At 47.6% G+C, this 27057-nt stretch overlaps 1 protein-coding gene across 1 annotated transcript in view; it reads right to left on the bottom strand.

Annotated features, from left to right (window-relative positions):
• Positions 1-27057, bottom strand: part of ITGB7 (integrin subunit beta 7) — an 887312-nt gene that overhangs the window by 447297 nt on the left and 412958 nt on the right. Inside the window, exon 5 of the mRNA XM_078687492.1 lies at positions 2918-3088. Within this exon, the coding sequence (XP_078543618.1) occupies positions 2918-3088 (171 nt within the window). The remainder of the gene's footprint in view (positions 1-2917; positions 3089-27057) is intronic.

Raw genomic sequence — 27057 nt, forward strand, 5'->3', positions numbered from 1 at the left:
CGTCCTCCTGCTTCAACACCCTCTGCATGCTCCGCAAGGGGGAGGGGTTTCATAAAACAACGACCTGTTGTCAGCTTTCCGCTACTAGGTGACAGAGGAACAACCCTGATCTATACCTGCAAAGGGACTTGTCCACGTTGTTTTCTATACATTATTGGGGAAAGGGACAAGTACTAAGGCCAGTTCCTCGCTCTTTTGTTGTTATATTATATTGTGCTCCGCAAGATCTACAGGTGGATCCCCACTGAAACAAGAAGAACGGCCACCCAGACCCTCGTCAGCAGCAGGTTGGACTACGGAAACGCCCTCTACGCAGGTGCGTCGGCCGTACTCCTGAAACAACTACAACGCATTCAGAACGCCTCTGAACGCCTGGTCCTCAACGTCCCTCGCCACAGCCACATCACAACCCACCTGAGAGACCTACACTGGCTCCCCGTCAACAAGAGGATCACCTTCTAGCTCCTCACACACACACACACACACAAGGCACTCCACGACACCGGACCAGTATACCTCAACAGACGACTCACCTTCTACACCCCCAACCGCCAGCTCTGCTGTGCTGACCTCTCCCTCCCCGCCGCCCCCTGCATCCGAAGAGCAACCTCCGGCGGCAGATTGTTCTCCCACCTCGCCGCCAAGACCTGGAACACCCTCCCCATCCTCCTACGGCAGACCCAGGACCTACTAACCTTCAGAAGACTACTCAAGACCTGGCTACAGTAGCAGCATCCCCCCCTCCCCCCCAGCGCCTTGAGACCTCCACGTGTGAGTAGTGCGCTTTACAAATGCTTTGATTGATTGATTGATTGATGGAAGGTTAATGATGCTGTAGCTTCCATGAGGGATGCCTGCAGTTTTATGGTCCATGGTCATCTGACACCCTGGGAAACCTACCAATCACAGACATTTAAAAAAAGTAAAGACACAGGGAAAGCCGGACTGATATGGCAAAAAAATCTGGAAATTTTAGAAAACGACCCACCATCCAACATTTCCACACTTCACCTGATACAAAATTGTATCCAACTTGAGGGTGTGCCTATTGCAAGGGACAGAAATATGCAAGACTTTGACTACATAAAAAGCCAGATTGACTATACAATAACTGGCATGGTCACAGTTTTGGCCTGTTTGTCACCATAATGATAGGCCCACACATATGTGAGATACTGCTTTGATTACTCGAAGTGTGATAACACTGGATTGTGGTACTAATACTGTTACCCAGAATTACCGGAACTTTCTGTAACAGAATTATGAGGGAACTTGGTTTGTTGAATCAAAGTTTGAGATTTGCAAGGCGTTCTGAGTAAGAAAACGTAGTGGTATCCACACAAGTCAAACCACCCAGGAATCCACAGGTGTTTAGGTTTCTCAAATGTCTGGTGTTGGTAAGTTTCCCTAGGTGCGGGCCAACACAGGCCAAAATACTGCAGATACTCGTAACCCAAAAATGAACCTCATTGCATGCTCCTTTCTTGGATACGTTCTTGGGACGTTCCTTGTGGATGGTATGTCCATCCACACTTGTGGGTTACCTTTGTAATCAGAAGTATGGAAACATAACAAAGTATGTGATTTTCTATTATCTTTTCATTTTGCATTTGTTACCGTTGGGGAGAAGGCCTTCTGCCAGGCAGGTTGTTCACCCTTGCAATGTGTGGCTAAATTGCTGTCCCATAAACTGAAAGCTTCTTGTAAGATGAATAAGCTAGCTGCAAACTGTTTTCAACACGGGAGAGACGGCGTTCAGGACAGGCTGCTTTGTTGCAAAGGTGTTTTGGTTGCATTTCACTTTATCTTCCAGACTCGTACCCATACCCACTCCCTCAGGTTTCCTCAACTGATTAGGTTTTGCACAGCACTGATTTAACATGCATCATTCGTTTCTATATGGACTTAACGAATAACCATCGTGCGGAGTTGCTTTGCATTACATACTGTGGCTTTGATGAAGAAAAGGCAGCTCTGTTCTTCAGAGTGACATCCCACACTTCTTTTATATTCCTTCAGAGCCAAATAACCTTTGTTGCCCTTCTCCTGGCGTGCTACTTTGAAGCATGATGTAGGACACTATATAGTCTGCCCACGTATCATCCAAACAGTGTCTGACTTGCACAGGCACACAAGTTTATGCCCCAGGAAGGAGCTAGATTTTTTTTACATAGCCTAAGAAATTAATCCATAAGCATTGGTCTCCTTTCTGGACCGCCGACACGTTTGTGTGCAACCCCAAGAAGCCACATGCTGTTTGGATTTTTTCTCAGCCTAAGACAAAATCCATTATGCATCTGGTACTCCTTTAAGGGACACAAGTCTTATATCCATCAAAGAGTCAGATCCTGTTTCGAATAAAGCAATTAAAATATCTTTTACTAGAACTGAATAGTTCATAAAAAGGTGGGGGAGTAAGAGAGAGAGGGAAATGGAGGTAGTTGGCTAGCAGAGAAAGGCGTAGAGGGAGAGAAGCACACAGCTTGGATGCTGTGAGAAGGAGTAGTGGATGAAACCAAGGGGAAAAGGTTGCTGAGAGGAAAATAAAGTACAATACAATGCAATTGTGGAACTGACAAAGGAGGTATTGACTGAAATAAAAACTGATATTTGCTCTAAACTTAAGAAATTAACAGAGAACCTAAAGATATGAGAAGTCTGTGGGAGGGCATGGTGGCTAATATTTTAATTCTGTTTAAGTTTGCCTAATGGAATGGGTGTTTTCACGTATGAAAGGGTTGCTTTTGCAGTATAATAACTATTCTTTACCACATTATCTCGTCTTTAGAAACGTGGTTTCCTAAAACTGCAATCGAATCAACTGTGCATTAAAGCAGAGGTAGGTAGTGAATAGTAGAGAGAGGGAGAAACAGGGGAACAGGATGATAAACTCGCAGGATAACTTGCAAGCTCTTACCGATCTTCACTGAGTTTGTAACGTTCTTGAGTGCTGCCAGGAGGTCATTCCCAAGCCTTTTCACCTTCTCCAGGTCATCTTTCATTGAGTACGAGAGGTCCATCAGGTAGTAGAGATCTACTGGGTATCCCTCAGCCCGTTTGAATCGCACTGTGAAGCTCTTCCTCTCACCTGAATGTGGAAAATAAAGAATCAGCTCTATTACCAACACTGTGCTAGAGAATATAGAGCTTAGATACCCCTGGGTGATAATGCGCTCTATAAGTGTATATTAACATAACATAACATGTAGTGGCAGGAGCCCTATGAAACATGGTCGCAGGGAAGAAGAGGATCCGCACTTCCTTTGGAGGAGACGATCTGTCTTGACGCTGAAATTACTAGTCAATTCATTTTAGGATGGAGTGGATAGAAAGGAGAACAAGCACCAGAAAAGCCAATAGGTCTCACCTATGCAAGAACTACTGGCTCTGTTAATGTGTTTTAGCCATGTTGTGCAGCTGCTGTGCACATGGGATAAATATTAGTAAAACAAATGCTACGATGCAGCCAGCCTTTTTTCTGGCGGTGGAGGGGGCTGTAGGAGAGTAGGGCCTGCAATCCTATGGTCACCCCAGATTTTTGCTTTTTGCTTCACTGGTTTACGACTTTCCCTGGCTGTGGGCCTGCTAATAAGACCCACAGCCTAGCTGTTCTCTCTCTAAATTGACATCCATGTACTTTAGGTACATTTACCAATTGGTACTGGGCCACCTTTTCAGTCCCTGTACAGTGTACCTTAGGTACCCAGGGCATAGGTGTACCCAGGACCTACCAGGGGCTGCAGCATGTATTATGCCACCCCTGGCTGGCCATCCAAAACTGACACAACTGGCTTCAAAGACAGCTGGGGCAAGGTGGTGTAATCACCCCTTGCTATAGATATAGTATGCCTATATCTAACCCTAAAATGGTCACATATATTCCTATCAGTCACTCCTATGGCAGGCCTTATCAATCCTGAAGGCAGAGTGCTTGGAATTATGTGAGATGGTGCTCTGGCATGAGCTGAGCCCATCTGCAGCTTGCAGAACCAAGTCCTAATAGCTGTTCCATGATAACGCTATCCCATATACTCTTAAGTGCATTATAATCCTCGCGGTTGAATGCTAACTTTGGTATAGCATTATCAAAACATGTCGAGTAAGGTGTCATACGAATTGGAATACTACCCCCTCGCCAATTCTGGCGACGGGGGTAGCATTCCACCCTTCTAGAGGGACACGACATGTATGTAACTGTGAACCCCGGTTAAAGTTAACTCGAGCCTTAGCATCACAAAATGGATGCTGCCACCACAGACACAAGTCTGACTTCCTGCTGCTGGGAGTCCTTCCAGCGAGGGAGGCCTGGACAAAGGGTTTCCTGCCTTGGGAGGTCCTACACCACCCCAGACAGGATTTTGTTTATTAGGTCGGACAGGCCTGAAAGGAATGAGACATGCCTGGGGCACACAAGGTGTCCTGTGCATACACCGGTTCAAACCAGTTGCTGGGGCACCCCTGCCCCAGCTCTGGCGCGAAACCGGACAAAGGATAGGGGGTGTAGCCACCCCCCTTCCTGGTCCCACCCATGGGAGGGACCTAGTCACTAGTGCAGCCCCCTTTAGGAGAATAAAGGTAGGAGCTGGTCCCATTCCAAATTAGATTATCCTGAACAACTTTACAAGAAGAAACTCTGGACTTAGACGTTCTGCTCCACCGAAGACTGAAGAATCTCCCTTGTGGGCAAGGAGTGTCCACCCTGCAGCTGCAGGCACCATCAAGCGTCCAGCGGCTTCACTTTGTCGTCTTCCCTCGAGGATCCAGACTTCAGAGCTCGACGAGACCCGAATTCCCAGACCTCTCCGACCTCAACTCACATCTGCAGCACAGCTGAGATCCGTGGTTGCGACGAGACACGTGGGACCGGCCATCTTGAAAGAAAGTACACTTCGCTTCCAGCACGACTCCCGAGGTAAACTCGACCAAGTGCTTTGGGGATTGAGAAGCCCCAGCCCCGAGCAGCTCCTGCACCGAAGATCAGCCCTCCAGCATCCACGAGATCTGCGTGGGGCCCTTCTGCCTGGTTGCTGCTCGACGCGTTGTCTGGTCACTTGCCGGCTGGCTAGTGCCCTCCTATGCGACGAACTTTGAAATCTTCACTACTGGTCTGGTTGCTCCAGACTGGCCCTTGCTCCCTTCCAAAAGAGGAGCACCCCGGACCCTCCTGGTCCACTCCAGACGCCGTTTCCACTCACCGCGTGGGTTGCCTTTGCCAAGGCCTGTTGACTCCAAATCCGGATCCGACACTGCCGACAGCGAGAGCCTGCGTGGGACAGCTCGTGCCTCCATCCTGGTTGTCGAAGACACCTCCTGGTCCACGTGGCTGCAGAGACAAGCGTCAACTCTTCACCTGATCGCGACAACAGCACCTGGTTCCTTCCTGGTTCCACACCGGTCACTGGCTAGTGACTTTGAACACTGTCCCCTCTGCTTTCAGGTCCTCTTCTTCCTCGATCCACCCGTGGATCGCACCGGACATCTTCCTCGTGGTCGCCTGCAGCATCTTTTCTTCCAGGCTCCATAGACTTCAACGCAGAAACCTGACACGACTTCGCACCTATGCACCCGCAGCCCGTGGGTGAGGTAACAAGAGTATTTCGGTGCTCAAGGGTAGCTTGACTCTCCTAGTGTCCAGATTCACAGTCGTTTTAGTCCTAACCAGTCAGGATTGTCCGTACTAACCTTTTTCTTGAACTGTACTGTCCATAGACGTTGTTACGCATCCCGTGTGTGAGTTCACACTCTGCACACGCGTCCCGTGGGCCTCCTATTACTTATCTGAGGTTAGGATAGTGTAGTCCCAGCGAACCTCCTGCCTCTGGACAGCTCCATTCCTTCTATTGATTTCCTTATACCATTTACTTAGTATATCGTTTGTCGTGCCCCTAGGGCACCATTGTAATTTTGTGCAACTTATCGTATTTTTCCTAAGAGATCGTCATGTGCTTAGCCCTCTGACCTCATAAAGAGTTCAGAGGTGTTTGTTATTAATAAATATACTGTTTATTTTCATAACGACCTATGTGGTGTCCTTTCATCTGGTATTCAAGGGGTTATATGTGGTAAAACAGCTGGCTTCACATGCCAAAAGAGTTTAGCCTAAGACTGCTTTGTCCATGCTACCATTAGGATAGCTGGTCTATAAGGTTGACTTACAACCAATCACCATAAGGGTTGTTTGGACTGATACAAGGTGATCACTAGAACTAGTGACCATCATATATCAGGCCAACTTCTCACATTGGTGTGCAGCGGTTGGGATTTGAGCTTGCTGTTGTTTTTACCAAATATAATCTTGAAATATCATTTGAAAGATCACATAAGGTACCATAGGTACATATAACAAGCTTAGAAATACTCTGAGTTCTACTGAACCAGCTGTTGTAGTAGAAAGGGCCTAGCACACCCTGACTACAACTCTTAGCAAGGGATCAGTAGGAAAACCCATAGTGTAGGTAGGTGCATCACTTACACCTCACTAGAAAGCATGTCTACCCAAGGAGAGACTTTAGAGACTCCCCTAGTGGTTAGTGACCCTCCACAGGTCCTTTCCAGATATGCAGCACTCAGTTTCCAGGAGATGAGACAATTGTGTACCTCCAGGAAATTGAAACAGGGTTCTAACCCTACCACTCCTTTTCTGTTAGGTCTCTTAGAGACATATGATGCTAGAAGGGCTTCTACCACAGGCCCCTCTGATCCAGATACGAGCATGCCCCCCTTAGAAGGTGATCCAGAGGATCCAGACTCTAACCTACCAGAGACATAGAATGTCAATGGGAGGCAAGAGGAAGATGTATCTGAGGATGAGGCAGACAATGGGCAACCTTTAGTCAGCAGACTTACAAGGGGCAACTTAGACCTACATAGGGAAGGAACTGGGGGACCCCCAGTGCCATCCACTAGCAGGCCTAACTTTGGGGTCAGGAGAGATAGATCTCCTACTAGGGACTCCAAAGATCTGTTCACTCTCATGCCTCTCATGCATCTGCTCAGAGGAGGATGACTTCCCCTCAGAGGAGAGAGCATGAGGCAAAGATGAAGGAGGTTAATCTGAGGATTCAAAGGGAAAAACTTGCCCTTGCCAAGGAGAAACTTGCCTTTGCTAGAGAGCAACAGTTGAGTGGGGTAGCACCCACTGGTGGCAGCAATATCCCTAGGGATAAAGACAGGGGTTTTGATAATAGAAACCTGAGCAAAATAGTGCCCTCCTATAAGACAGGAGATGATATCCACAAGTGGATAACTGCTCTGGAGAGGGCCTGCAAAGTACAGCAGGTACCCCAGAGTCAGTGGGAAGCTATATTGTGGCTCTCCTTTGAAGGCAAAGGTAGAGATAAGCTCCTCACTGTTAGAGATGAGGATGCTAATGATTACCAAGTCCTGAAAACTGCACTGATTGATGGGTTTGGCTTAACCACTGAACAGTACAGGTTAATGTTCAGGGATACCCAGAAAACCCAGGCTCAGGATTGGACTGACTTTGTTGATTGTGCCACTAAGGCTTTGGAGGGCTGGTTACTGGGAAGTAAAGTTACTGATTACACAGGATTGTATAATCTAATTATGAGAGAGCAAATCTTAAATAATTGTCAGAACCAGTTGTTGCATCAGCACCTGATTGACTCAGATCTGACCTCTCCCCAATAATTGGGAAAGAAGGCAGACAGATGGGTCAGAACCAGGGTTAAGCAGCAGAACCAGAACCAAGGTGGTGGCCAAAAGAAAGCAGACCAGAAGGGTAATAATGAGAATAAGCAAAATGACCAGAAGTCTTCAACAGGGCCCCAACAACCTAAGGAGGGTGGGTCCCAAAATTCCCAAAAGAAGAAGAATGATGGTCCTAAGAAACCATGGTGCCAATACTGTAAAAGTAAGACTCACTGGTTTAGTGAGTGCACCAAGAAAGGCCAAACTCCTACCACTACTGTCCCTAAGACACCTGCACCCCCTCGTACAGTTAGTAGTGGTAGTGTACCTCCCAAGGCTATAGTTGGGTTAACCCTGGGAACTGAGGTGGGTTCTGACTTAGTCAGAATACCTACTCAGGCAGTTCTTGTTTGTACTGGGGACATGGACATGACCCCTACTGTAAGTCCTAGTACTCTGGGCAAATACAGGCAAACGCCTTTAATCAATGGAAAAATGGCTCAGGCCTACAGGGACACACGTGCCAGTGTCACTATGGTGACACCAACATTTGTGGACCCTGACAAAATCATGCTAGGTTCAGACTACCTAGTGACCAATACTAGCAATGTCACTACCAATCACAGTATGGCAGTTGTTAATTTCTCCTGGGAAGGGGTAACTGGCCTCAAAAGGGTTGTAGTTAGTTCAGACCTCCCAGTAGATTGTCTCTTGGGCAATGATTTGGAATCCTCACTGTGGTCAGATGTGGAGTACAGGACTCATGTAGAAATGCTAGGTCTCTCCTCATATGTCCTTGCTGTGACCAGGTCACAGGCCAAGAAATGCCCAGCTGAACAAGTGCTGGATCCTGGAAGAATGGACCAGACACTAACCAAGAGGAAGAGCAGTAGGGGTAAGGCTGAGCCTTCCCCCCCTGCCTCAGGTTGAGGATCAGCCCTCTCAGGAGGCTGACCCAGAGACCCCAGAAGGAACTGTCCTAGAAGAGCTTGAACCTGAACAGGTTGAGTTTCTTGGGACAGGGGGACCTTCCAGGGCAGACTTGAGGCAGGCACAGTTAGACTGTTCCTCCCTTGAAACCCTCAGACAGGAAGCTGCTACTGAGGCTGCAGGGAATGCTACAGGTGCCCATAAGGTATATTGGGATGAAGGATTCCTATACTCTGAGGCAAGAGACCCCAAACCTGGTGCTACCAGGAGGCTGGTCATCCCCTTGTCTCTTAGAGGTTTCCTTCTCACCTTAGCCCATGAGATTCCCCTTGCAGGTCACTTAGGGCAGAACAAGACTTAGGACATGCTTGCCCCACACTTTCACTGGCCTCATATGTCTGAAGACACTAAAGAGCTTTTTCGCTCATGTGTCACCTGTCAAGCCAGTGGCAAATCAGGTGGCACCACAAAGGCCCCCCTAATACCACTACCTGTGGTGGGGTGCCCTTTGAGAGAGTGGGGATAGACATTGTTGGACCAATGGACCCCCCAACAGCATCTAGGCACAGATTTATACTGGTGGTAGTGGATCATGCCACCAGGTATCCAGAAGCTAATCCCCTTAGGACCACTACAGCTCCTGTTGTGGCCAGGGCCCTACTTGGAGTTTTCTCCAGAGTGGGGTTTCCTAAGGAGCTTGTCTCTGACAGAGGTGCAAACTTCATGTCAGGATACTTGACTGCAATGTGGAAGGAGTGTGGTGTAAATTACAAATTTACCACACCCTATCACCCACAGTGCAATGGGCTTGTTGAGAGATTCAACAAGACCCTCAAAGGGATGATAAAAGGGTTACCTGAAAAGCTTAGGCGAAGATGGGACATCCTTTTACCCTGCCTCCTGTTTGCTTACAGAGAGGTACCACAGAAGGGGGTTGGCTACAGTCCTTTTGAGCTTCTGTTTGGACATCCTGTAAGAGGACCCCTATGTCTTGTGAAGGAAGGATGGGAGTTACCTCTCAAAAAGCCTAAACTTGACATAGTGGACTATGTACTTGGTCTCCGCTCCAGGATGGCAGAGTACATGGAGAAGGCATCCAAAAACCTTGAGGCCAGCCAAGAACTTCAAAAAGCTTGGTATGACCAAAAGGCTGTCCTAACTGTTTATCATGCAGGGCAGAAGGTGTGGGTGTTGGAGTCAGTGGCCCCAGCAGCTCTCCAAGACAAATGGTCAGGACCCCATACCATCATTGAGCAAAAGGGAGAGGTCACCTACCTGGTGGACCTTGGAACTCCCAGGAGCCCCCACAGGGTGCTTCATGTAAACAGGCTCAAGGCATTTGTCGACAGGGAGGACATGGGCTTGCTCATGGCCACAGATGAGGGGCAGGAGGAAGAGAGTGACCCTCTCCCAGACCTGCTCACTCAGAACCCTGATGATGGGTCAGTAGATGGTGTAGTCTTTTCTGACAGCCTCTCTGAGCATCAACAAGAGGATTGCAAACAGGTTCTTCAATCCTTTAGACAAATGTTCTCACTGACACCCAGTCAGACAAACTGGTGCACCCATGAGTTGGACACTGGTGACAGTCTGCCTGTCAAGAGTAAAATCTACAGGCAACCTGACCACGTCAGGGACTGCATAAAGAAAGAAGTACAAAAGATGTTGGAATTGGGAGTCATTGAACCCTCAGAGAGCCCTTGGGCTAGTCCTGTAGTTCTAGTGCCAAAACCTCACACCCAGGATGGTAAGAGAGAGATGAGGTTTTGTGTAGACTACAGGGGTCTCAATGCTGTCACTAAGACAGATGACCATCCAATACCTAGGGCAGATGAACTCATAGACAAGTTGGCTTCGGCAACTTTCTTGAGTACATTTGACCTAACAGTTGGTTATTGGCAGATCAGGTTAGCTGAGGATGCCAAGGCCAAAACAGCATTTTCTACCCCAGGAGGTCATTACCAATTTGTGGTCATGCCCTTTGGTTTGAAAAATGTACCTGCCACTTTTCAAAGGTTGGTGAACCAAGTTCTCACTGGGTTGGATGACTTTTGTGCAGCATATCTAGATGATATTGCTGTCTTTAGCTCCACCTGGGAGGATCACCTGATCCACCTGAGGAAAGTTTTGGAGGCCCTGCAGAAGGCAGGCCTCACTATCAAGGCCACCAAGTGCCAGATAGGGCAGAGTCAGGTTGTGTATCTGGGCCACCTTGTAGGTGGAGGCCAGGTTCAACCATTGGAGAGCAAAATACAGGCCATAAAGGACTGGGCTCCTCCAACCACCCAGACACAGGTCAGAGCTTTCTTGGGCCTGTCTGGTTACTATAGGAAGTTTGTCAAAAATGATGGGTCCATTGTGACACCACTTAATGACTTGACAAGCAAGAAAATGCCAAAGAAAGTTCAGTGGACAGTTAGCTGTCAGAAGGCATTCGATGACCTAAAGCAGGCCATGTGTACTGCACCTATTCTCAAGAGTCCTGACTACTCCAAAACCTTCATTGTCCAAACAGATGCATCTGAGTTGGGTGTGGGAGCTGTTCTATCTCAACTGAATATTGATGGTCATGACCAGCCCATTGCTTTTATAAGCACAAGGCTGACCCCTAGAGAGAAACGTTGGTCCGCTATAGAGAGGGAGGCCTTTGCTGTGGTTTGGGCCCTGAAGAAGTTGAGGCCCTACTTGTTTGGAACTCACTTCAAGATTCAGACCGACCATAAGCCCCTCTTATGGCTAAATCAGATGAAGGGTGAAAACCCCAAACTTCTTAGGTGGTCCATTTCCCTACAAGGGATGGACTTTACAGTGGAGCACAGACCAGGGACTGACCATGGCAATGCAGATGGTCTCTCCAGGTATTTCCACTTAGAACAGGAAGACTCACCTGGTCAAGGTTAGTTTAATGTCCCTAAGTTTGGGGGGGGGGTTATGTAGGAGAGTAGGGTCTGCAATCCTATGGTCACCCCAGATTTTTGCTTTTTGCTTCACTGGTTTACGACTTTCCCTGGCTGTGGGCCTGCTAATCAGATGCACAACCTAGCTGTTCTCTCTCTAAATTGACATCCATGTACTTTAGGTGCATTTACCAATTGGTACTGGGCCACCTTATCAGTCCCTGTACAGTGTACCTTAGGTACCCAGGGCATAGGTGTACCCAGGGCCTACCAGGGGCTGCAGCATGTATTATGCCACCCCTGGCTGGCCATCCAAAACTGACACAACTGGCTGCTAAGACAGCTGGGGCAAGGTGGTGTAATCACCCCTTGCTATAGATATAGTATGCCTATATCTAACCCTAAAATGGACACATATATTCCTATCAGTCACTCCTATGGCAGGCCTTATCAATCCTGAAAGCAGCGTGCTTGGAATTATGTGAGATGGTGCTCTGGCATGAGCTGAGCCCATCTGCAGCTTGCGGAACCAAGTCCTAATAGCTGTTCCATGATAACGCTATACCATATACTCTTAAGTGCATTATAATCCTCGCGGTTGAATGCTAACTTTGGTATAGCATTATCAAAACATGTCGAGTAAGGTGTCATACGAATTGGAATACTACCCCCTCGCCAATTCTGGCGACGGGGGTAGCATTCCACCCTTCTAGAGGGACACGACATGTATGTAACTGTGAACCCCGGTTAAAGTTAACTCGAGCCTTAGCATCACAAAATGGATGCTGCCACCACAGACACAAGTCTGACTTCCTGCTGCTGGGAGTCCTTCCAGCGAGGAAGGCCTGGACAAAGGGTTTCCTGCCTTGGGAGGTCCTACACCACCCCAGACAGGATTTTGTTTATTAGGTCGGACAGGCCTGAAAGGAATGAGACATGCCTGGGGCACACAAGGTGTCCTGTGCATACACCGGTTCAAACCAGTTGCTGGGGCACCCCTGCCCCAGCTCTGGCGCGAAACCGGACAAAGGATAGGGGGTGTAGCCACCCCCCTTCCTGGTCCCACCCATGGGAGGGACCTAGTCACTAGTGCAGCCCCCTTTAGGAGAATAAAGGTCGGAGCTGGTCCCATTCCAAATTAGATTATCCTGAACAACTTTACAAGAAGAAACTCTGGACTTCGACGTTCTGCTCCACAGAAGACTGAAGAATCTCCCTTGTGGGCAAGGAGTGTCCACCCTGCAGCTGCAGGCACCATCAAGCGTCCAGCGGCTTCACTTTGTCATCTTCCCTCGAGGATCCAGGCTTCAGAGCTCAACGAGACCCGGATTCCCAGACCTCTCTGACCTCAACTCACATCTGCAGCACAGCTGAGATCCGTGGGTGCGACGAGACACGTGGGACCGGCCATCTTGAAAGAAACTGCACTTCGCTTCCAGCACGACTCCCGAGGTAAACTCGACCAAGTGCTTCGGGGATTGAGAAGCCCCAGCCCCGAGCAGCTCCTGCACCGAAGATCAGCCCTACAGCATCCACGAGATCTGCGTGGGGCCCTTCTGCCTGGTTGCTGCTCGACGCGTTGTCTGGTCACATGCCGGCTGGCTAGTGCCCTCCTAGACGACGAACTTTGAAATCTTCACTGCTGGTCTGGTTGCTCCAGACTGGCCCTTGCTCCCTTCCAAAAGAGGAGCACCCCGGACCCTCCTGGTCCACTCCAGACGCCGTTTCCACTCACAGCGTGGGTTGACTTTGCCAAGGCCTGTTGACTCCAAATCCGGATCCGACACCGCTGACAGCGAGAGCCTGCGTGGGACAGCTCGTGTCTCCATCCTGGTTGTCGAAGACACCTCCTGGTCCACGTGGCTGCAGAGACAAGCGTCCACTCTTCACCTGATCACGACAACAGCACCTGGTTCCTTCCTGGTTCCACACCGGTCACTGGCTAGTGACTTTGAACACTGTCCCCTCTGCTTTCAGGTCCTCTTCTTCCTCGATCCACCCATGGATCGCACCGGACATCTTCTTCCTGGTCGCCTGCAGCATCTTTTCTTCCAGGCTCCATAGACTTCAATGCAGAAACCCGACACGACTTCGCACCTATGCACCCGCAGCCCGTGGGTGAGGTAACAGGAGCATTTTGGTGCTCAAGGGTAGCTTGACTCTCCTAGTGTCCAGATTCACAGTCGTTTGAGTCCTAACCAGTCAGGATTGTCCGTACTAACCTTTTTCTTGAACTGTACTGTCCATAGACGTTGTTACGCATACCGCGTGTGAGTTCACACTCTGCACACGCGTCCCGTGGGCCTCCTATTACTTAACTGAGGTTAGGATAGTGTAGTCCCAGCGAACCTCCAGCCTCTGGACAGCTCCATTCCTTCTATTGATTTCCTTATACCATTAACTTAGTATATGGTTTGTCGTGCCCCTAGGGCACCATTGTAATTTTGTGCAACTTATTGTATTTTTCCTAGGAGATTGTCATGTGCTTAGCCCTCTGACCTCATAAAGAGTTCAGAGGTGTGTGTTATTAATAAATATACTGTTTATTTTCATAACGACCTGTGTGGTGTCATTTCATCTGGTATTCAAGGGGTTATATGTGGTAAAACAGCTGGCTTCACATGCCAAAAGAGTTTAGCCTAAGACTGCTTTGTCCATGCTACCATTAGGATAGCTGGTCTATAAGGTTGACTTACAACCAATCACCATAAGGGTTGTTTGGACTGATACAAGGTGATCACTAGAACTAGTGAGCATCATATATCAGGCCAATTTCTCAGAGGGGCATCAAACAATAGGGGGAGGAAGTCAAGGGGGCATGGCAAACAATGAGGAAAGGGGGAATAGATTAGTTGACAACACAGAGGGAGGTGGATGGATCAAACAACACAACAATGGGGAGCAACGGGGTAGTGAAACAGGACAAGCAACGTCACTGTGCGGGATGGTGGGAGACGGCATGCAAACTCATGCACTTTTATGGAGTGCTGCAAGTGAAAACAAAAAAAAAGTACCTCCTTAAAAGCTAGAGTAGGAGAAGGACATTGCACTAGATAAGGATGCAGTACTTAGGTCATACTTTGGGGTAGGAAAAAACAGAAGAAGAGGAAGTGAAGCTGGAACGCACTGACAAAAGAGAAACAAGGAAATGGGTTAGAGGTGCCACCGTCACCAAGAAACTCCTTCCCGAATGGAGTGATGGACGTGTTTGTACCTGAACCCACATCCCTGGAATCACTACAACAAAAAGCACTATTTAGGACTGCCAATATACACAGTAGAGGGAGTTACTGGGGCACTGGCTACATAATGTATATATATGAATGAATAAAAATCCTAAACTTACTACTTTTGGTATTCACAGAAGTTAGGATTTTGTCTTAAGTTTGTCTTAAAACAGACTTAAGACAGACTTAAGTTAGGATTTTGTCTTAAGTATATCTTTAGTCTGTTTTAAGTTTGTCTTAAGACAAACTTAAGACAAAATCCTAACTTCTGTGAATACCAAAAGTAGTAAGTTTAGGATTTTGTCTTAAATTAGTTCTGTGAATTGTGCCCATAGGGTCTGGATTAGAGTTTTGCAGATGAGTTTCTCCATAACAAATGTGACTGATATCTCGTATGCATTATTACTAGTGCATTATTGTGCTCAATAAAGTGCACTATTATGCAAGAGATCTGTGATATCCATCACGTTTGTGAGGAGTAACCCTTGGCTAAACTCTAAATCAACCAAGAAAGATTGCGAACTGGCCAAATGGGAATCCATGCTAGCCACAATTAGAAGCTCAGACCAACAATTGTTTTGGCATATATTGACTGATAGGGGAAGAACGACAGCCACAGAGATCTCTTATAATTTTAGTGCTATTGCTTGGAGTGACCACTTCACACTGTTATAAGGAGGTACTGTTGCTGAGGACTGTGTTGAGCTTGTTGTTGCAGGGCCTTTTGTTCCAAGGGGAAGGGATTGTCAATCTATGAACAACCCGGGTGGTATGAACACCGGCTGTGGATTCCCTGGGCCAATGGAGACTGTTGGTCTCGGGGGGAAAGAAAGCCACCAGGGACTGGCACTTTTTGGCTAGAGGACAGTGGTATCAGGCCCACAATGGCCAGGGAGGTCTCAAAGCGATTGACTGGATTACCCCCAGGCAAAGCGCCTGGCTTAGACAAGGTGCCAGGAGACCTATTTAAGGCAGATAAGAAAATTTGGAGCACTTACTTTACCCTGCTCTAAAGTGCAATATTCAGGGTGGTCTCCTATGCCTCCCCACGTGGGCTGGAGCAGAAATCATACCAGTTTTTAAGAAAGGCTTAAAATCGTCACCCTTCAACTATCTGCCTATGGGCCAAATTGATTCTTTCCAGAAACTATTAGGCAGGATCATGTTAGGTAGATTACAAACCTGGATGGACGAGGTGTGATTGTTGACCCCCTTGCAGGCAGGGCTTAGGGTGGGGACTAGCACTCCTGCAACTTATATATGGGAACAATGTCGCCTTGGGGGTACGCCGTTTATACGTGGTCTTTGTGAACCTTCGATCAGCCTTTGACCTTGTGCCTAGGGATGCCCTGTGGAAGGTCGTGAATGACCTGGATGTGCCCAGGTATCTTATAGATGTCATCAGGATACTCCACCTAAATAACTATCCACAGGTTTGGAGTGGCTCGTCTAGGGAACTAACTTCACTCATTCCCGTTACACGAGATGTCATGCAAGGATATGTCCTTACTCCAACTCTTTTTTTATTATACATGAATGACTTGGTGGCCCAGTTGGAGCTATGAAACCATGACGCCCCTAGCTTGGGTGATAGAAAGGTCTGGTGCTCCTGTTTGCCAATGATACCCTGTTGGTTTCTAAATCTATATGGATATTCAAAATCTATTAAATCAGTTTGGTGTATTCTGTGGGCAAAGTGGCCTGGAAATTAACCTCTCCAAAACCAAGTATGTGGTGTTTAATCCTTGCCCGTCAGCTTGCTCACATCCTGTGTTTGATTGTGTTCCCTTGGTGAGAGTCCACACTTTGAATATCTGGGGGTTATGCCCACAGAACAATTTGGTTGGATGCTGCAGATCCAAAAGAAGAGATTAAAACTGGAACTGGGGGTTTAGTGAGGGCCATTCGAGGTTCTTCCTTACAACCTATTTCCTCTGCTTTGCAAATGTATTATTTGAAAGCCCTTGGAGTATCACTATATGGTGGGGCACTTTGGGGTCATGCAAATGTTGATGAGGATGAATACGTGGAGAACATGTTCCTTTGCTCCCTAAATAACCCCCCAGTTAGCATCCTACTTGTTCCGTTGTGGCTAAAGATGGGTCAAAGCTGGCCTTAGACCCCTGTTGTATTGAAGGCAGATATCAGCATCCCCAGAATTATTGTCTAATTAGTTGGCCCTAGAAGAAATTCGAATCTACCCAGCGTTACATAAGGATCCCATGGTTACAGTTTATTAAACATCGCCTCACTAAAATCTGTTGTGAGAACTTATGGTTTGCTCTTCAGGATACTTGAGTGTTATCTAAATTCACAGTTAAGGAAATGTATTGGCAATTCATGGATGAAGGGATACGTAGGAACAGGAGGGTGGGCTCTCCCACCGTAGCATTTCTGGAATTTAAAGATTCTGTCCTTTTGGAAGGCTACTTGGATGAGATTGAGCTGCCAATGGTCAAGTCACTTTATATGAAACTCCAAATTGGGACTTTGCCGTTGCGCTCAGTCACGGCGAAATGGCAGAAATCTGGTTTTGAGCCTGACTTGTATGGTCCCTTTTGTCCCAAGGCAATAGAATCTATTGAGAATGTACTAATTTTTTGTCCTAAGTATCATGCACCTAGAAGAAAGTGGATCTTGCCTCTATGCCTCAACCTCGGAATCAGTGACTACAAGTCTGCGCGTAGGATGTCAAGAACAGATACATCACAACCCTTTGTCTTTGCCGTCTCACGTTTTCTTTTAAATATGTGGCGGATACGGCAAAATAATGTAATCGCCTGAAGGAAGTGTTGGTTGATTTGCCACTTTTAATCTCTATGATCACTTGGTCAAATGTGTTTTTATATTAGCTCATGTGTGCTTGAGCTTTTATCAATGATATCGTATGCACCTTATGAGCTATGCTGCTATTCGGTCAAAACCTTGCTTCTTAAATTCACATTTGTTTTAAATTCTGGTTTGTTTTTAAATGGTTTCACAGCACTTGTATTTCTTTATTATTCTGTGCTTTTATGGCAAGTTGCTAAAATAAATATGATGATGATGATGATGATGACGGTCCTGACTGCAATAGCCACATTAAAGATATACATACAAAGGAAGGGTCTGTGGAGCTGATACCTAGGGTGATGTTATAAAAGTAACATAAAGACAATACTCACAGTGGATGAGAAACACCACCTAGGTTATCAGCTGTTGTCATTAGTAGAGAAATGAAATACAAGGCCACAATGGACAAGGAGCTAGAGCAGAATAGTACTTCACAGGAAAAAAGGGAAAACACAGGGAACGCTAGGCAGAAAGCAAAAAGACAACGCCTGTAGGAAACTGGAAACTGAGACATCAGGAATAGGAAAGTAGCAAACTAGAAACTGGAAATAAGGTAAGGGGAAAGAAAGGCAGGGACTAGGAAAAGGGTAAGTACAGAAGGAGTGAATATAAGGATCAAGGATACACTAAAATAGTAATGGCTTGGGCATTGGCTCACTCATATTTTTCCTCCCCTAGCCCCCCAATTAAATGTGAGTAAAGTACTTAAAACATTTTTAAAGTGTTTTGCATTCTGCCGTGGCCAGGCCGGTTGCAGCATAGAGGCCTGAGGCTGAGGTGAGACCTGGAGAAGCCAGTGTGGGCCTGAGAGGGTGGGGCTTAACAATATTATTGACAGACACCGTCAGAGTTAGTAGGGGCCCAAGTACGCATGTCGGGTTGGAGAGCTGCCTCTCATCAGCCAGCTCGACATGCGCACTAGAGGTGCTCAGGGTCTCTGCACCTGCGCATACTGTAGCCCTGGTCACTCTAAGCAGCAGCTTCCGGTCTTAGTAATGAGAGATGAGGTTGTCTGCCCCAGCCAATCCAGGTGCTGCTGTAATACTAAGAGCAGCGTCTGGATCGGCTTAGAAACGCTGTACCTCTGGCAGTGTGTGCCCAAGACGTAGCTCGGGCATGGGAGGAGGCTGTCTTTCTTCCTTTTCATGCAGCACAAAGAGAGACAGGACGCAGCTTTGTTTGCTAGTACGACACGCATTAAAAAGCTACCTGCATACACACAGTAAATTAGTGAGTTTGGTGACCATGGAAAATAGAAATATATATTATACTTGTATTCAGTACACGTTATCGTGCATGTTATTTCATGCATCAATATGGTCGTGCTCTAAACATCATGCATTGATATTACGCAGCTCAATTGTCCTCATTCAACCTACCCAAGAAGTGTAAACAGCTGAATCAGCCCACGGTTTAAATGTGAGGTGTCTGGGGGGTGTCCAAGATGGCGCCCATGAGGTAATGTAACTGTGGAGCTCCACTGCACCAAGAAGGCAATTTGGCATTTCCCGGGAGAATGGCTGCCCCAAATTGCGAGCACTGGGAGCGGAAGGAGTGTGGAGCTGCTATGGGGCATTCCTGGAGCAATGCAGTGCATATCGCGACCACGCCCGTGCCTTCCTAGCTGAGCATGGCTGGCTGGCGTTGAAATAAATTAGCACCCAAAGGTCCGTAGCAGACAGGAGAGAACAACGGCCTGAGCTCTCTGCAGTGAGGCAGAGGGACCCCATCCATCTGCCCCCTCTTCCAGAAGTGGCCTCTCAGCAGAATAAGGAAGCGTAGCGGTCGGCGCCGCCAATTGGGTTTTTGGCGGGCGCCCGCTGGAGTGAAGACGTGATTTCTCCCAGCCAGAGTGACCTGCATTGAATCTGCCTCTGGGGGGAGGAGTGTGGCCCCATAAACAGCAAGCACAGTGGAAGAAGCGACAGGGGGCAGATCAAGAAAAATGCAGAGACCGCACATGACACAGAGGACTTCAGTGGCACGGCCCCCCTCTCGTGGCCCCCTTCACTGTGCGGTGGCACTGCTGATTTGAAAGCAGGCTGCTGCCTAAGGAAGGATTCCAGCAACTGGAGTAGTCCAGCGGTGGACATAAAGACCAGACACCCAGCAAAGGACACAGGTGCGAAGGTGAGGGGAAACAGTGAGGGGCATTGACACAGTAAGGCGGGGACCTTCCTGGGACTACAAGGGCCAGCCGCCGGTGATGAAGCAATAGAGGAACCCCACGGACCAGAGGCTGCCCCTTGCGGTTGGTCTGGCTTGGCGCCATCGGTCCGGCTCTCCGCTTGTGGATAACTGGACTGAGGTGGACACTCCCAGGAGCACAGGACGAAACCTCATGACGAGTGGCCACCTGGGGATCAGATAGGATCATGAGGGGCAGCACACCAAGGATCTACCACAAGACCCGCGCAGATCGTGCTGACCGGCCTGCCCAGGTGAAACTCGCTCTGGCAGTGGGGTGGACTCTCTGAGCCTTCAGTGAGGTACGGCGCAAGCAGGACTGCCAGCCTAGGCACATTACACCGCGAAACTGCAATGACCACCCCTAGGTCTAAGAGGGACACTGCCAACATTAAAGACCTCCTGGCCAAGGGCACCACCAGGAAGACTGGGCCACCTCGTACTCACCAGAAAAAGCAGAGGCAAGCGCCTCAACTGAGCTAGATATGAATGAAGAGGCCATCATCACACGTGGTTTCATGGAAGCCCTCTTTGGCACGCTGCAAGACGACATAGTGGCCCTCCACACGGAAGTAACCAAAGAAGTTAAAGAACTGCGCCACGACATATGGGTAACTGGAGCAGAAGCAGAGGGTGGATTCAATAGAACACTCAGGAGATGCTAGAAAGGAGGAACTGGAAGAATATTGCTGAGAACTAGTGGAACTCAGAGACCGCTATGCTGACCTCAATTCCTACCACGAGGACTTGGAAAATAGTTCCCGCAGATCTAACATCTGTATCAAAGGTGTGCCATTGCAAGCGGATGCGGGACGCTTGGAGGAATACGTCCTGCACCTCTTTCATCACATTGTACCGGACCTAGAAGGAAAAGGCCTCCAGCTGGACCGTACCCATAGGGCAGGACGCCCCTCAACGTTCCCCGGCACTCCTCAGGATATTCTCACGTGCCTCCACAACTATAAACAAAAAGAAACAATAATGGTCGCTGTGTGTGATCAAGCCCATGTGCAATTTGAAGGACATAAAATCCGCCTATAACAACATCTGTCAAATATCTTGCTCCAGAGATGTGGTGCAATGAAACCGGTGATGGAATTTTTGAGAGACCAAGGAGTACGGTATAAATGGGGTCACCCATTCCGTTTGGTCTTTGCAAGGCAGGGTGAGACTTGGGCACACCCCCAGAGGCAGCTGAGATTCTGGGCATAGAACTCGACTGGGAATCCTCGCCCCAGCAGACACTTTCTCAACTGCCTCCCCGAGAATCAAGTCGCAGATGGCTATCAAGAAACCGTTCACAACAACAGATAAGCAAGCCAACAAAGACTGAAAGTATAAAAGAACGCTCGGCCCTGCTACAACAACTCATGGAGCAACACCGATCCCCGGAAAGAGAAGCTGACTGATGTGCTTCGTGTACCCATCGAGACCTGTAGAAGGGGGTAAGCCGCTCCCCTTGGGACGCGCCCACAACTCAGCCAACATTAACCGGTAATGGCGGGAGCTGTGGACCTACTCTCTCTTCTTAAGAATACTGATGCGGACGACAAACGACATGGACCCTCACTATAGAACTTCAAGTTTTGCACCTGTTGATGCTACTGTTTTATTAACTGTAAATGTTAGTTAAATGTAAACACTCAGCACCTAGCCACACTGTCACACCCCACTCATCTGTTAGGGTATGAGGCTCTGGGCCGCTGCAAACAGAACCTAGATTGCTGTGCCACTCTCCCAGGGACATGGTGCGCAAAGTTAGCCTGAATGTGAGGGGCCTAAATTCGCAAAGCAAAAGATTAGCACTTCTAACCCAACTTAGGGTGGTCCAGTATGACATATGTCTCCTACAAGAGACTCACCTCCCGAAAAAGGATTGGAGCAGAATGCGCTCTAGATAGTTTGTTTGCCAATTCAGGTCTTCCGGTCAAGGGAAAAAAGCAGGGGTCGCAATTCTAGTGGCCACACATTTTCAAGGGGAAATCATTAGCGTTCAATCTGAGATTGCATGACGATTGATAGCCTTATGTGTGTGTCTCCCCAATCACACATTTATGATAGCCTCCATCTATGTCCCTAACGATCACCAAGAGCCATTTATACACCAGGCGATTGGCACCATACTTACATCACCTGACTCCAACCTAGTTATAGGGGGCGATGTTAACCTCGCACCAGACGCCTCTATAGATACAACTCCCCTGCGGCCAGGGAATACAGGGATGTTTACCCCACAGGAAACATGTTGGCCAGCAGAGGCGGGGTTGACAAACATATGGCGGTCACTTCACCCAACCACTCGGTCCTACTCCTTTTTCTCAGCAGCACATCAATCCTATGCTAGAATTGATTACTTCCTCATTTCCACCTCGCTGTGTCCAAGAGTAACACAGGCCACCTTTGATGTGGCATCCCTGTCAGATCATGCCCCCATTCAACTGGACCTACACCTCGCAACTACTCACCGGGGTTGCAAATTGTGGCGTCTCAATACTAAACGGCAGACTATCTCGCAATTAAAAATACCCCACACACCACAATAGCCACACTCTGGGAGACTCTAAGGGCAGTAATTAGGGGCATGTATATAGCGATAGCAGCTAGACTCAATAAGGAACGGGCAATGAAACGCACCAGCCTAGAGGGCACAGTGAAAGAATTGGAGAAGGCTCACCAACGCACAGGCTCGCATAAAACTAGACTTCAAATGGCCATAGCGCGAAAACAGATTAGAGCACTTGACATGGACACAAAGACTAAGGGAAACGATCTTACGGGTTTGACACAGGTACGACCGATCGTCCCAACAGTGCTCCGAGGTTATAACACTCCGACCAGGCTGACTCTGGTGCGCCCGTTCCAGTTTTTCTTGTCTGCCGACCGCGAACTCGGTGCGGCCCTGATTGGGCGAGTGGGTGTGTCCTCTCCCTTCTTAAACCGCGGGAGACTGGACACTAGTTCTGCGAACAGCTGAAATGCCATGTTGATGCCCGGAGGAATTCTGAGAAGCCGAGATAGGAGCCTCTCTTGTTCGAGAGCCCTCTAGTGCCCGAACTGTTGATGCCGGTCTATGTTGGTTTCGTAATTGTGAAGCCGCGAACAAATCTACGAGGAGCTGTACTTTCTACTCACATACAAACCCCGGTGGGCCGACTCTGGAATCAAGTCGGTGCCCTGAGACTGTGCTTAGGAAGCTGTCTCCTATCCTTTCCTTTTCTGGTGTTAGAAAGTCTCTGCTTATTTTGGGAGTTGATCGTGTGTATTCCTGTTGGTGTGTTTTCTCTGAAAAGAATGCGACACCTATGCAAAGAAGTGCGTTAGATAGATCCTTGCACCATTCGTGTATGAGAGTGGTCGCTGTCCTAATACTGTGTTGCCCCCTTGTTCCCCATCGTATACATGCCCTGATGAAGGTGCGGCCGTAGATCGGGCCTGGCACCGAAACGCGCGTTGCCGTGGTTACCTTCTGTCCTGCTAATACCATCTTGGATCCCCAGCAGCCTGCTGAGAGGACACCGCAGGACAGCCTCAGTGTATTAGTTTATGATGTGTATTGAGGTTGTTGTATGGTGGTAACTGGATGTGATTGATGGAATGTGTGAGGTTAGCCTAGAGGAATGATTTTGTGATGATGAATGAAAGATGAATGGGTGTTGTGGGGCGTCTTATTTATGTCATGGGATTGAATTTTCGTCATCTGTGTATTTTACGGTGATGATGTTTTTGTACACTCTATGAGAAATATTTATATCCTGAAAATGAAAATAAAACTATATATTTTTCTATCTCGTGTCTGATGAATCACATTATGCGGCCTTGAATTGTAGTGAGCTCAAAGTTGTGTGGAGTGAAATCTTTGGACTCTATATAAGCCTTTAATTAAACATATAGGGAAGACTCTTTTCCCTTAGTCTTTGGTCTTTCTTCCCCTGCTGGTCTGCCCTGCATCTGTTTCAGGGGGCCCCTATTTGTATTAGTCACTCGACATGGACACTGCAGAGTAGGCATTGCTACAAACGAGACAGAAATACTATGCGGGGGGACAGGCCAGGGAAGCTGTTGGCACATAGATTGCCAACACTGGTGCACTCTAGGTGCATGCAGGACCTAATAGACGGAGGCCAGAAACACATCACTAGGGACGAGGACATAGCGGCAGAGTTTGGTTGTTTTTATGCACAATTATGTGTGACTGATGAGAGATCCCAGGAAGATTGCATTCCTTACATTACACAGGCCCCCAATAACAACACTGCTAGACCCCTACGCAACACCCCTGGAGAAGGACATAACAGAGCAGGAGGTGTTGGATACGATACGGCCCAGCTAGAAAAGGTGCCAAGGCAGGATGGATTCATGGCTGCCTTCTATAAACAGTATGCATCACTGCTGTCCCCGGTGCTAGCCCGCCTGTACAAAACAGCACTCCCAAAAGCCGACTCTATTTTTATCGATCGATGCCGAGAAAGCCTTTGATTGTGTCCATTGGCCATTCTTGAGAGCAGTGCTGGAGGCAGTGGGCCTTGGCCCCAGATTCCGACAGTGGATCTGGGCTGGATATGCGGAGCCAAAAGCTATGGTCAAGGAAAACAACGCACTGTCCCCGGCCTTTCCCATCTTCAGGGGGACTCGCCAGGGCTGTCCGCTCTCACCACTTTTATCCGCATTCTCTATGGAGCCCTTGGCGGAGCTCATCCGACACCACCCACTAATAGAAGGAGTCTGGATGGGCAGCCAATCCGATAAAAATAGCCCTATACGCAGATAACGTGTTGCTGACTATCACAAACCCGTGTCAATCACTGCCCCCACTCCTTGAGGAACTCACAGCATTAGGTGAGGTCTCTGGCTTTAAGGTGAATTCTGCCAAGTCCCAGGCACTTAATATCAATATCCCGCATGACGAGCAGCTACGGTTGGCATCGGACTTTCCTGTCCTGTGGGCCCAACTGGGAATCCAGTATTTGGGAATTCACATACTCCCTACCATAGAAAGCTTGGTGACGCAAAACTACTCGGAACTCAACGGCAAAAAGGAAGGGAGGACACATTGGCGACATTGCACCCATTCATGTATGCTCACCCACTTGTTATGGCACTGCTCCAAGCTCCACAGATATTGGAACGAGGTCCTGGCGGACGTCAATAAGATGTTCGATGCTGAAATGCTGCTTTTTCCTAGCTACATTCTATTAGGACTTCCCAATACACAAACCAACCCATTACATTCCAAACAAGCATTTGCAATGCAATAGGTCTTGCATTAGGAAAGTGTGAGCTATTGGCATTGTAAATGACAAATATTTTATTTATGGGTTGGTTTTGAAAATAGCTAAATTAATAGCTTTGTCCTTTACAATGCCAATAGTTATTACTTTCGCAAATGTGACACCTATAGCATTTGTAATGCAATATGTGTTGTATTTACGTGACTTAGATGTATTGATATTACAAATAACAATTTTTTAAAATAATTAATACTTAAATTAAAGTTATTGTGATTTATAATGGCAATAGCTTAAACTTTTGTAAATAACTTTTGTGAAGATTATGTTCAGTGTATTTTATTGTGACCAAAATCCAAGAACAGAAGTAAAATATTAACATCTTTTTGTGACATTTGTAATAAAGCTTGAAAAATTGAGAATACATGTTTGAACCGGTTGTTGTTGAATGGTTGCACAGATTGATGCTGTGGTGGCGCTGAGTGATGTTGTGGTGGTGACGAGTGATGCTGTGGTGTTCAGTGATGGTGTGGTAGCGCATAGTGCTGTTGCGGTGCCCCTGAGTGATTCTGTGGTGCCCCTGAGTGATTCTGTGGTGGTGCTGAGTGATGCTGTGGTGATGCGATAGATAGATAGAGTGAGTGCGATAGACAGAGTGAGGGTGATAGATAGATAGAGGGAGGGCGATGGAGAGATAGAGGGAGGGTGATAGAGTGAGGGCGATAGATAGATAGATAGAGTGAGGGCGATAGATAGCTAGATAGATAGAGTGAGGGCGATAGATTAGACAGAGTGAGGGTGATCAATAGATAGATAGATAGAATGATGGCGATAGATAGAGTGAGTGCGATAGATAGACAGAGTGAGTGCGATTGATAGACAGAGTAAGTGCAATAGACAGAGTGAGGGTGATAGATAGACAGAGTGAGGGCGATAGATAGATTGATAGACAGGTAGATAGAGTGAGGGCAATAGATAGAAAGAGTGAGGACGATAGATAGATTGATAGACTGATAGATGAGTGAGGGCGATAGATAGAGTGAGGGCGATAGATAGAGTGAGGGCGATAGATAAAGTGAGGGCGATAGATAGATAGAGTGAGGGCGATAGATAGATAGAGTGAGGGCGATAGATAGAGTGAGGGCGATAGAGTGAGGGCGATAGAGTGAGGCCGATAGATAGATAGATAGATAGATGGATAGATAGATAGATAGATAGATAGATAGATAGATAGATAGATAGATAGATAGATAGATAGATAGATAGATAGATAGATAGATAGATAGAGTGAGGGCGATAGATAGAGTGAGGGCAATAGATAGATAGAGTGAGGGCGATAGATAGATAGAGTGAGGGTGATAGATAGATAGAGTGAGGGCGATAGATAGAGTGAGAGCGATAGATAGATAGATTGACTGAGGGTGATAGATAGCTAGATATATAGATAGATAGATAGACTGAGGGCGATAGATAGATAGATAGACTGAGGGCGATAGATAGAGTGAGGGCGATAGATGGATAGAGTGAGTGCGATAGAGTGGGGGCGATAGAATGAGGTTGATAGATAGAGAGATAGATAGATAGAGTGAGGGCGATAGATAGATAGAGTGAGGGCGATAGATAGAGTGAGGGCGCTAGATAGAGTGAGGGCGATAGATAGACAGAAAGAGTGAGGGCAACAGGTAGATAGAGTGAGGCACACAGGCTCCCAAATAGTGTGCGATTTGCACGTGCCAGGCTCACATGCACTGTAGGCAATCCGCCTTTGGGTGCATTTTTCAGAGCGCTTACTTTGATCTCGCCAAGCATCCCTAACGGGATGGCTAGGCGAGACCTTAAAAGGTGGGTTAGGTTAGTCACATGCCCGAATGGCAAAGGTGTTGTAGTCCATGGAAGCATTGCAGTAGATAGGCTTACCTTTGAGAAAGTGTACAGCCCATGGATGGAAAATGCTGCATTTAATGAAGAACTGGCCATAAAATTATGGCAGTTCTATTATATGGCTCACAGTTTGTATGGGCTGGAGCAGGGATGTGCAGCCTTTCCTTTAGTGAGAGCTGCTTCTGATAATTCAGAAACGTTGAAAGCTACTGCCTTATAGGGATTTGT

The sequence above is a fragment of the Lissotriton helveticus genome, chromosome 1_1, assembly GCF_964261635.1.
Source record: "Lissotriton helveticus chromosome 1_1, aLisHel1.1, whole genome shotgun sequence".
Classification (NCBI taxonomy): Eukaryota; Metazoa; Chordata; class Amphibia; order Caudata; family Salamandridae; genus Lissotriton; species Lissotriton helveticus.